The sequence below is a fragment of the Symphalangus syndactylus genome, chromosome 2 (genome assembly GCF_028878055.3).
Source record: "Symphalangus syndactylus isolate Jambi chromosome 2, NHGRI_mSymSyn1-v2.1_pri, whole genome shotgun sequence".
Taxonomy (NCBI): Eukaryota; Metazoa; Chordata; class Mammalia; order Primates; family Hylobatidae; genus Symphalangus; species Symphalangus syndactylus.
In genome coordinates this window covers 107435236-107447692 of record NC_072424.2, presented here as the reverse complement: position 1 = coordinate 107447692, position 12457 = coordinate 107435236, and the positions used below count along the sequence as shown (strand labels likewise).

At 43.5% G+C, this 12457-nt stretch overlaps 1 protein-coding gene across 1 annotated transcript in view; it reads left to right on the top strand.

The window, feature by feature from the left end:
- Positions 1-2360: 2360 nt before the first annotated feature.
- ARHGAP18 (Rho GTPase activating protein 18) overlaps positions 2361-12457 on the top strand; it is a 136882-nt gene continuing 126785 nt past the window's right edge. The window contains exon 1 of the mRNA XM_055263749.2: positions 2361-2676. Within this exon, the coding sequence (XP_055119724.2) occupies positions 2564-2676 (113 nt within the window). The 5' untranslated portion in view covers positions 2361-2563. The remainder of the gene's footprint in view (positions 2677-12457) is intronic.

Below are 12457 nucleotides of genomic sequence, written 5' to 3'. Positions count from 1 at the left end.
CTGACCTCGTGATCCGCCTGCCTTGGCCTCCCAAAGTGCTGGGATTACAAGCGTGAGCCACCGCGCCCGGCCTTAACATTACCAATTTTAATATAAAAATTTAGCAGAGTTGGCCGGGCGCGGTGGCTCATGCCTGTAATCCCAGCACTTTGGAAGACCGAGGTGGACTGATCACCTGAGTTCGGGAGTTCAAGACCAGCCTGACCAACATGGAGAAACCCAGTCTCTACTAAAAATACAAAATTAGCTGGCGTCATGGCACATGCCTGTAATCCTAGCTACTCGGGAGGCTGAGGCAGGAGAATCGCTTGAACCCGGGAGGTGGAGATTGTGGTGTGCCAAGATCACGCCATTGCACTCCAGCCTGGGCAACAAGAGCGAAACTCTGTCTCAAAAAAAAAAAATTTAGTAGAGTTTTAAAGGATACTTTCAATTCATTCAGGTTTTCCTCCATTCAGTGTTTACTGAAGGCTCAGTAGGTACAAAATTTAAGTTAGCTGTCAGATGAAGAGAAAGGAATCATAGTGGGACCTGAAAAGATTGTGTCTAGCGGATGGAAAGACTTGTATGAATAAGGTAGCAGAAATACCCAGTGATCTGCTCAAAAGCCTGGAACTGCTCTGTTAGCAATAGGGAGCCAATGAAGGTTTTTAAGCAAGGAGAGGGATCATGAGGGCTATGCCAGGGTGTGATCATAATGTCAAAGCAATTTAAAGGAGGTGACAAGGAGATGAGCTAAAAGGGCTGTTGTAAGATTGGAGCTAAGACTGCATTATAGGATCCAGAGGTGGTTGAGGTCACGGGGATAAAAAGGAGACAGCAAGTAAAGTCTTGTGGAAGTGGAAATGGGAAGGTTGAGCAATTGTGCAGCGGGGAGGGAGGAAGATATAAATTCCTTTTAAGGAAGACTTTTGTAAATTATGAGAAAAAGGGTTCAAAAATAAATTTCAGATACTTCTAGAGTATGTAAGGAGGAACAAATTATTTTTCATGACTGTTTTAAATAATGATAAGGTATAAGCAATAAGTTTATGTAATGATGGAATTGAAAACTTGTTCAAGGGGAATTCTAGATAGTCGGATGAATCATAAAAATCTAAAAAAACCTTCAGACTACTGGGTATGTCAAAGAGAGTAGAAGCTGGGCGTGGTGGCTCATGCCTGTAATTTCAATACTTTGGGAGCCTGAGCCAAGAGGATTGCTTGAGACCAGGAGTTCAAGACCAGCCTGGGCAACACAGTGAGACCCTCCCTCTCCATAAAGCATAAAAAAATTAGCTGGGCGTGGTAGTGCATGCCTGTGGTCTTAGCTATTGGGGAGGCTGAGGCTGGAGGATTTCTTAAGCCCGGGAGGTTGAGGCTGCAGTGAGTTACAGTCAGCGCTGTACTCCAGCCTGGGTGACAGAGTGAGACTCTGATTCAAAAACAAACCAAAAAAGTGATTTTTTTTTTTTGGAGGGGGGATGGGGAGAAAGAACAGAGCTGTCTTTTGTGTTTATGATAATTTCGATCTTGTTTCTTAATCTGCAAAACAAAGAACAGCATACTGGTGAAAAATAAAAGGAATGCAGCCTAGAATTCTGTTTAAAGCCAGCTTCTGGCACTAGCAACTGTGTTATCTTAGTGAAGTTACTTAACTCATCCCTCAGCCTTACTTTCCTTGTATTATGTATAACACAGATGATAGTGATACCTATCTTGTACGGCGTGTGTGTGTGTGTGTGTGTGTGTGTGTGTGTGTGTGTGTGTGTGTGAGAGAGAATTGAATGGAATGAGATAATACATGTGAAACCCCCCTCCATGAGAGCTTGGCATATAGTAGGTGCTCAACAAATGGCAGGGACTTCTTTTGTTCTCAGCAGTAACACCTAACAGAGCACTGGTAGGTCTATCCCTTGTTGGTACTGAAACATATTTTGATAAAACAAGACATATATTTGAGATTGGCTTTATGTGAAAGAAGACGACATTCCAGGACACACAATTTTTATGAGGGCATTTTTAACCGGACACAAGGATCAAGCCTTTCTGGTCGTCTGGATTGCAGAGTTTTGCTGTGGGTTCGTTGTTTTTTACTATGGCTAATTTTAACGCTGAACATGAAGGGGTTAAGAAATGCCTTTACTCATGTTACATTAAGTAGCAGAAATTATAAGATAGAAAGAGGAATTGGGGAGGGAAAAAAAAAAGCCTTGGTAGTAACTCATGGTTTCCTAAGTAAGACGGCTTGTAGTTACAGTGATGAGTTGAATATACCTTCTGGCAGTTTAATCTGATCAGACTAACTTGGGGGTGGGTGCAACCCGTCGCTTCCACCCTTCGTCTCCTTTAACCAAAGCCGCCCAGAGTGCAATTGCCCAGAGTTTAAACAATGCTGTTAGTTGCAGCTTCTAATTGGAGAGGCAGGAAGCCCTTCCCTGGACAGACCCCGCCCCTCCCCGTGTGAATCGCCAGCCTGCGGGGAGGAGCTGGCCAATGCTAATGAGCGAGTTGCCAGGCGAGACAGGAACTTCTTTCCCCTTCTCTGTGTCAGGATCGCAGAAATTATGTCCCTTTTCTCACCATGAGCTGGCTCTCCAGTTCCCAGGGAGTGGTGCTAACAGCCTACCACCCCAGCGGCAAGGACCAGGCCGTGGGGGACAGCCATGCAAAGGGAGGGGAGGAAGCCACCTCGAGGTAAGCCTTTGGAAGCTGAAAACAAAACAAAACCCTCTTACCTGCTCCAGGAAAAAAGTGACAGGGAAGTTGGCGTGGGGAGAAGGGAATTCCATCTGCACGTCGAGCCTAGGCTCATGCAGCAGCAGTAGCAACGTTTGGGGTGATTTTTATGTACTTTTCATCTCACCTAGTCCAAGTCTGAAATAACCCATATGATTACTGGTGAAGACGGAGAAGAAGGAACTGGGGAAAGGGCTATATGGGCTGTCGGACTAGCTATTTAGCAGGTGCATTTGCACATGCTGAAAGATCAAATAAGTCTATCTGAAACACTTCCTTTCCTATGAAATGGAATTCTTGAATGGGCTCAAGGCACTGCCACTGGAACTGTTCGCTGAGAAAGTCTGCCAAAAAGCAGGGAGGCTGTTCACTGTACTGTACAAGCTGTTGTTGTTAGAGTGTTTTTTTTCCCCCTCTCTTTGCTGAAAGCAAACCTCTTAGGCAAAAAGCCCAAGACACTGGCCTGTGGCAATATGTTTCACATTCTTTTGTGTATGTGGATTTTTTTTTCCCCAGGCTTTCAAAGAGGAGTTTTTGTCAGGAGATAGCACTCTGCTGCTGGAGTGAAATGTGGTTAATGTTAAATCACTTTATAGGCAGAGAGGGCAAATGTTCTATAGACCACTGAGGCGCAAAGGGTACCTTTCTCGCTATCTGTGTACTTTGTTCCGTTTTCCAAGGGCTTTTTTTTTCTTTCTCTTCTTAATGACCTTCTCACCAGCTGAACATTTTTACCTCCATCAAGATATAAATAGTAAATATTGGCCTAGAAGATTGCAAGAAGCAAATACTAACCTAATAGCCTAGAACACTAAATTAGTTATCGGTAAGCACATTTCCTCCTCAATGCTTAATGTGATAATAAAAACTTCTTTGTTCTTATGTGACTTACGCCTGTGCCTTAAGCTGAAATAATGCTGCCTTTCATTTGTTTTAAAATCCCCAAATATGAGGGAGGGAGAAAAATCAAAGGAATGGCTGTAATACTCAGTGTTAGACTCCCAGCTGACCGGAACTGTTTCTCACATAGCATCCACAGTATGTATTTCATTGAATGAATTCATTTCCAAAGATAAAAAAGATTCGCTGCTTGTGCCTTAGCTGTGTTACCATTTCATTTTCCATCATTTTAAATGACTTAATGTTAAATCATTAAATCAAGAGATCTTGAAGTGTTTTCATCCATTTTTCTGTAATGTATTAGTAATCATTAAGCAGTAAAGCAGCCTGCAACACCAACCCCATACCCAACCATAACTTGGATTCCACATGTCAGTCAAAATTGCCAAAATTATACAAGCTCAAGACATTCTCTGACTTTAGGTTGAGATGGCCTGAGCACCTGAGCTGAATCTTGGATCTTGATTGTGAGAATGGAAAGGACCTTAAGGACTGTGAGTCCAAACCTCTCATTTTCACTAACCCCAGGGATCAGTTAAGTTTTTGGAAGGTCTGAAGTTCTAGGCCTTTGTCTGGGGCTGCATCTCCGGTTCTGGAGACATTATTCTGTGTTTGCAGTGTGGGTGGCCCATACCTGAGTGGCTTGAGAGAACAAGAGAGGATCAGATCATTCTCTGCCTAGGCTAAGGCAGAACCAAGAGGCACTAAGGTGGCAGGGTGGGCAGCTGCCCACACGGCAAGTGCCCTGTGTGGGGCCACAGCTCCAGGTGGGCTCCTTTGCTGGCTGTCATGTAGCTTGCCCATACCAGACCCAGCTTCCCACCACTGAATTAGTTCTAGGGATCGTTCCTGATATATATATATATATTTTTTTCGAGACGGAGTCTCGCTCTGTCGCCCAGGCTGGAGTGCAGTGGCACGATCTTGGCTCACTGCAAGCTCCGCCTCCCGGGTTCACTCCATTCTCCTGCCTCAGCCTCTCCCAGTAGCTGGGACTACAGGCGCCCGCCACCACGCCCGGCTAATTTTTTGTATTTTTAGTAGAGATGGGGTTTCACCGTGGTCTCGATCTCCTGACCTCGTGATCCGCCCGCCTCGGCCTCCCAAAGTGCTGGGATTACAAGCGTGAGCCACCGCGCCTGGCAACATCGTTCCTGATATTGACTGGAGAAGATGGGAGCCTGGTTTTGAGGGCAGGGAGGAAGGAGGGAGTAGGGCTAGTTTTCACTGGCTTTTACCCTTAAGGGCTAACAAATCAGATAAACTTGTTGTTGTTTTGGGAGACACCCTGTTTAGCCTAAAAGGATTGAGATACTGTAATTGCTATGGGGGAGGGGATGGATAGAAGGAAGGAGGATTTGAAGGTGGGATGGTGTCTGTGGCGACCACCTAAGAATGGTGATAGTGGTTTGGGGGCGGTGAACTGGACTTTGGCTTTGGCTTTGGCTGGGTTGGTCAGGTGTTGTTTTAAGCCCTGGGAAGCTGCTCCAAGGTGCAAGGTTGATGGTTGATGCCTATTTAAAGAAGTTCTCCAAAAAGTAAAAACAAAACAAAACTCTTAAAAAGAGGCTACATTAGGCTGGGTGTGATGGCTCACACCTGTCATCTCAGCACTTTGGGGAAGCTGAGGTGGGTGGATTGCTTGAGCTCAGGAGTTAGAGACCAGCCTGGGCAAAAAAAAAGACCCCCGCCCCCACAGCTCTACCAAAAATACAAAAAAAAAAAAAAACCCACAAACAAACTAGAAATGGTAGCGCATGCCTGTGGTCCCAGCTACTCAGGAGGCTGAGGTAGGAGGATCACTTGAGGCTGGTGGGGCAGAGATTGTAGTGAGCTGAGATCACGCCACTGCACTCCAGCCTGGGTGAGGGATTGAGACCCTGTCTCAAAAATAAATAAATAAATAAATAAAAAATAAAAGCTAAATTAGATTCTGCATTTCCTCCTACCCATTTAAAAGTTATAGGAGAGAGCACGGAAGTATAACTTTTCTTATCACAAGATTTTGTCTGTAAATAATATGTCCTTTGAAATATTTAATCCAATATTTAGTTCATGAGATGAATTCATGTCTTTATAATGTCATTTATATGTATGTATGTGTATAACTTAGCGTATTTACTGAAAAGTGTTTTTTTTTTTTTGAGATGGAGTTTTGCTCTTGTTGCTCAGGCTGGAGCACAATGGCGCGATCTTGGCTCACCACAACCTCTGCCTCCCAGGTTCAAGCTATTCTCCTGCCTCAGCCTCCATAGTAGCTGGGACCACAGGCATGCACCACCACGCCTGGCTAATTTTGTATTTTTTTTTTAATGGAGTCGGGGTTTCTTCATGTTGGTCAGGTTGGTCTCGAACTCCCGACTTCAGGTGATCCGCCCACCTTGGTCTCCCAAAGTGCTGGGATTACAGGCGTGAGCCACTGCGCCCAGCCTGAAAGTGTTTGATTTTTAGCCTAGCCGTGCCAAGTCTTTTTTTTTTTTTTTGAGACAGAGTCTTACTCTGTCACCCTGGCTGGAATGCCATGGTGAGATCTGAGCTCACTGCCACCTCCGTCTCCCAGGCTCAAGCAATTCTCCTGCTTCAGCCTCCCAAGCATCTGGGATTACAGGTGAGTGCCACCACCCCCGGCTAATTTTTGTATTTTTAGTAGAGACGGGGTTTCACCATGTTGACCAGGCTGGTCTCGAACTCCTGACCTCAGATGATCTGCCCACCTCATCCTCCCAAAGTGCCGAGATGACAGGCATGAGCCACTGCATCCGGCTCCAAGTCCTGTTTTATTACCATTTGGTCTTTTGAAAAGCTGGGATAGTAGGGAATTAATATTTTTGGAAGTAATTTGTTAGCTAAATTTTCTCCATTCCATTATCCCTCTTTATCAGAAAACATTCATTGAATGTCAAATTAAGGAATTCCTCCCACTCCTGGTAAGAGCCTCTCCCTTTGTAGAATCCTGTTTTTCTTTTGTGTGTTTCTTCCTCAAAACATGAGGATTTGAAGAAATATGTTAACATTAGTTGTTATGGCTGACTTGTACGCAGTTGAATGTTTCCAAAGGAAACCACTTTTTATGAGTAGCTATATTTATAAGACTTTGTTTACATGTTTTTCAAGCAGCTTAATATTTACTTTTGAAAATAATTTTTAGGCCGGGCGCAGTGGCTCACGCTTGTAATCCCAGCACTTTGGGAGGCCAAGGGGGGCGGATCACGAGGTCAGGAGATCGAGACCACGGTGAAACCCCATCTCTACTAAAAATACAAAAAATTAGCCGGGCGTGGTGGCGGGCGCCTGTAGTCCCAGCTACTCGGAGAGGCTGAGGCAGGAGAATGGCGTGAACCCGGGAGGCGGAGCTTGCAGTGAGCTGAGATCGCGCCACTGCACTCCAGCCTGGGCGACAGAGCGAGACTCCGTCTCAAAAAAAAAAAGAAAATAATTTTTTCAAAGAATATTGCATTTTGTCTATTCTTACTGTTCTCTCTTGACTTTCCCATTTTAAGAGAAATGGTTGTTTGCTTTGTATATTTTTTGCTAATATTTTAATATGAATGTCAAGTAACCTTTTTTATTGAGTCTTTTAATTCCTTAGCTACCTAAATGGACTGATGAGTGAGATATTTCTATGCCTTCTCTGAATAAATATATGGCATTCATCATGTAAGGTCTCGTTGACCCAACTTGCCATTGGTATTGGGTAGGCAGAACCAAGAGGCACTATACAGGGGTGACATAAACCCAGAAACCCTGGGTTCTGGGGCCAACCTGTCTGGGGTCACATCCCAGCTCTCTCATTCATTAGCAGTGTGACCTTGGAGGAGTTATCTCTCTACCCATAAATTGAACTTCATAATATTCCTCACCTCATTAAGACAGCTGAGTTGGATGACCTCTGTCAAGCCCATAGAAGAGTGTCTGGTTTGTAGCTAGCTGCTACTTTGCTTAATACTAGGTAAAGAAAAGGAAAGAAAGGATTGAGTTTTGCAGGATATAGAATATTCTCCCTTGTTTCAGAAGCGTTTTTCTGAATATTATTTTGTCATGTGTGAAAAAACCTGGGCATTATCCATATGCTTAAAAAATGACATATTTGAGAATGAACCATAATGTAAAAGTTTAGGCCTTTGAAGTTTGAAAGACCTTGGAAATATCATCTTGATCCATAGCACCATTTATGATTTGAACTGGTAACAATTGCCTATACCAGGCCTTTCTTGGGGGTATTGATGGGCATTGAGGTCTGCAAATATTGACTCTATGGCAAGATAGGATGTGGGTGGATCCTCTCTTGGCAGCTGGACTCACTCCTATCTCCATGCTTCCTTCCTCTGCTTTAAGAACTACTACTGCCCAGCATGCCAAATGGAAGAGGGCTATCATCTTCATAAGCTTATCTCAGTTCTTGACTTGTTCATGTCTCACCCATTCCTTGGTTCTGCAAGCATATTCATTCAGTCATTCCACATATAAGAGCTCTCTCTTACTGTGTATCAGGCAGTTGTTTAAATACTGGGGTTGTAATGGGGGGAAATAAACCAGACAAACATCTGGGTGCAGGGAGGGTAGCCTGGAGGAGAAAATAAAGACCTGAGCAGGTGACAGGTGAGCCCCAAAATATCTGGGGGCAAGAATTAGAAGAAGAGCTTTTAAGGCAGGTAGTAGGTAGAGAGTGTAGAAGCCATAAGCCTAGATAGAGTAAGTCTGAAACCAAGTACCCAGACAGCAAAGAGTCCTATATGACTGCAGGGGTCAGGGTAAGGAAGAGGGAGGAAGAAGAAAGCAAGGTGGGAGTTGATAAACTTATAGAACATTTGAGGACTTGAGTTTTTGCTGAAAGTAAGATGGGAAGCCATTGAGGGAGTGGGTTTTGAGCAGTGGAAGAAGAGAGCACATTTAAAAGTTCCCTCTGGCTGTTATTATTGATTATAGAGGGTAGAAGCAGTGGTACTGCTCAATAGGCTAAGGCGGTGGTGGTTTGGGCCAGGGTTTCAGTTATTTTAGTAACGAACGGGGTGAGCAGCGGAGTCTTTTGACATTAGGGTCTGTAGGAGATGGACAAATGAGGATATCTGAAGATTGTTGCAAGGTTTTTGCCCTAAGAAACTTGTAATGTTAAAGTGATCATTAATTTAGATAGGGAGGACTTGCAGAGGGGCATAAGGGGGCTGGGGTAAGTTGAGCAAGACATGAAGCTCAGTTTTTTTTTTTTTTTTTTTTTCTGATACTGAGTCTTGCTGTGTCACCCAGGTTGGAGTGCAGTGGGGTAATCTTGGCACACTGCAGCCTCCACCTCCTGAGTTCAAGCCTCAGGCTCCCCAGTAGCTGGGATTACAGGTGCCTGCTACCATGCCTGGCTAATTTTTGTATTTTTAGTGAAGATGGGGTTTCACTCTGTTGGCCAGGCTGGTCTTGAACTCCTGACCTCAAGTGATCTGCCTGCCTCACCCTCCCAAAGTGCTAGGATTATAGGTGTGAGCCACCATGCCTGGCCTGAAGCTCAGTTTTGAGAAACACCTTTTTGAGATAAACATTAAAGGAAGAACATGGCTGGCTGTCTTGATTAGTTCAGTGTTTTTACATGAATTTTCACAGGATTTTAAAAACCTATGTAGTATACCATTAAAAAAGTTTCTTCATTCTGAATTAGTGTATTACCTGATCATATATATATATATTTTGTTGAAAAAAAGGGATGATAGTGAGTTTTTATAATGCAATTGTGTAATACATAAATTTTATTTTTTCTAACCTTAGCTTCTAAAGCGTATTTCCTCATTCTAATTTCATAGAATTTAGTGACTAAATGGATTTAAACCTGTCCATGGGGATAACTGTTTTCCAGATCAATGTCTTCTTCAATTTCATGACATAAGAGTCCTTTGTAAAGGCATTTTCTTCACTGTAGTTTAAAAGCCCTATCCATCGTTTCTTCTTGAATTGTTAGAGGTTGCAGCCAGTGTCCAACTGGGGAAGTCTTATGTTCATTCACAGACATGTGATATTTGCCTTTTGATTCCTCTCATTGACAAGACCTGTGATTTTTGTGGGCCTATTAAAGTTATATTATCTTCATAGAACTTTTAATTAAGTTTATGCTTTTCAAATATAAGGATTTAGAAATTATCAGAACCATCCCCACCCACCCCCTCCTAGAGAAACTTGCTGAACATTTGCCTTGTTGTCCACAGCACATTTATTACTTCCGCATTGTACGATTGCACTGTGCTGCCTTATCTCTTCTAAGTGGGGCTTGCTTTCATATTTTATGAATTTTCTAATATTTTGAGTTCTGTTATTTATCATACTTCTCCAAGTGTTGAAGCAATAAAGACTCATAACAATTGATGCATTTAATGATGCACATGATTGCTACTGGACTGCATGGGTGTTAGGCTTAACTCGTTTTTGATAATTGGACTCATTGCCAGAACAAATTATCTGTTTCACTCTTCTTTTTTAATTCCCCGCTGGCTGTAAACATCTGTCTCACGAATTAGAAAAAGAACCCAGCACCCTAGAGGCTAAGACTGCCCCTGGCCACAGGGATAGTTCCCTCTACTCCTTGCTCATGAATCTGTGAGGTCCATGCCCTGTGGCTGTCTTCTTTCTCCTGCCTCTTCTTTTTCTTCTTTTTTTTTTTTTTTTTTTTTTTGTTTTGGAGATGGAGTCTCGCTCTGTCACCAGGCTGCAGTGCATGGCGCAATCTCGGCTCACTGCAACTTCTGTCTCCTGGGTTGAAGCAATTCTCCTGCCTTAGCTTCCCGAGTAGCTGGGATTACAGGTGTGCGCCACCACACCCGTCTAATTTTTGTGTTTTCAGTAGAGACGGGGTTTCACCATGTTGGCCAGGCTGGTCTCGAACTCCTGACCTCAGGTGATCCGCCCGCCTAGGCCTCCCAAAGTGCTGGGATTACAGGCGTGAGCCACTGTGCCCGGCCCTCCTGCCTCTTCTTGATTCTGCTCTGTCCAAGAGCCCTGAGAAGGCTCTCTCATCATCCTAGCGGTGTCACTGTGATGAGGCCTGTAAGCTGTGGGTCTCAGTGGGAGTCGTTGACAGCATGGATCACCCCGTAGGTTTGGGGTTGCTAGACCAGGTATGACAACTATCCTCTCCTGAACCCTGCTCTAGGTGCCCTCTGTCCTGTGCCCACCCTTTCATTTCATACGAATACTTTGAGAAAGATGGTTTGTTCTAAATGTTTTATTCAGTTGATATTTAATGGGCTTTTTTATTTTCTTTTGATAGAAAAGGGATAGAGAATAAGAAGTCTCATTATTTGAGGAGAGTGGGGATGAATCAGGGTATTGGGCATGGATTAGGGCAGGAGGAACAGAAGGGATGTCTAGATCTTTCTGAAGGCACATTATTTTGACTTCCATGTTTGTTGCTGTGAGCTGGCCAAGTTTATCCTTTTTTTTGCAAGAAATAAACAGAAACCATGGAGACCTGTGTGACCAGTTAACTACCCGTGTTTTTTTTCCATACTCAAGCCCACTAAGTATCTGAGTTTCTGTGTTGAAAGAGATTATGAAACCTCATCTCCTTTTGATATGCATTTGGTAGTTGCCTTTTGGCTGCAAAGAACACTGAGGTTTCCTTATGGGAAATGAGGTTTATTACAGGGATCTGGGTCATAGGGAAAGGAGGCATCTCTTCTTCCCTTAGCAGGTCATGTGGGGACACTCGTGGCATTTCTGTTCTCTTGGAGACTCTCGATTCTTTTCTACCCACTGGCTTTCTAATCTCATCATTTCAGCTTGAGCTTTCGGTGCCTGTTGGATGCCCAGCCTGGTTACCTCCTGAGTCATCTTACATTTCATAGCTAACTGACCCATCTCTTTATTTCCTAATTTAACTTTTATTTTATTTTATTTTATTTTTTTGAGACGGAGTCTTGCTCTGTTGCCCAGGCTGGAGTGCAGTGGCATGATCTCGGCTCACTGCAACCTCCGCCTCCCAGGTTCAAGTGATTCTCCTGCCTCAGCCTCCCTAGTAGCTGAGATTACAGGCACCCACCACTATGCCTGGCTAATTTTTGTGTTTTTAGTAGAGATGGGGTTTCACCATGTTAGTCAGGCTGGTCTTGAACTCCTGACCTCACGATCTGCCTGCCTCGCCCTCCCAAAGTTCGGGGATTATAGGCATGAGCCACCGCGCTCTGCCTTAATTTCACATTTTTAAAAGGAGATCAGATTTGTCCAGTTAATCTTTTTGAACAGGCCATAGTACATCCCTGGGCAGCTTATGATTTGGCTTGTTCTGGATCTTTTTAGAAAAGCAGGGTCTGTGGGTAGGGAGATTCCTGGATAAAGGATGTGGCATCTTTGCTAAGATATTTAGGACATAACACATTTATCTGTTTCCTCATTTATGAAATCATATTGTGTAGTGATGCCCTTCCCGCTTCATAAAGTTAATCATGAAGATCAAATGTGCAACATTTGAGAATGTTAAAAAATTATGCAGATGAACATTATTACTAAATCCTTTTCTGTACAGTATCTTAAAATTTCCCCAGACATTTCACTTCATTTCACTTAACCAGAGTTGTCATACTAAACTTATGGGTTTAATTTGAATTTTACTTTTTTGTTATATACTCAGATGTAAGTTCATTGAGGGTGGGAACTTTGCCTGTCTTTTTTTTTTTTAAGGGAGGGGTGTTCCTTTGTACCTAAGCCTTGGCAAAGTGCTTAGTTCACTTTAGGCAGTTAGTAAAAGATTGAATGAATGAATGAGTGTGAGCAGGAGGAGGCGTAGTGATTGCATACACAGATTTTGGAGCTAGATTGCCTGGGTTGAAGTCCTACTTCTTTCATGTAGTAGCTTGTGACTCTGGGC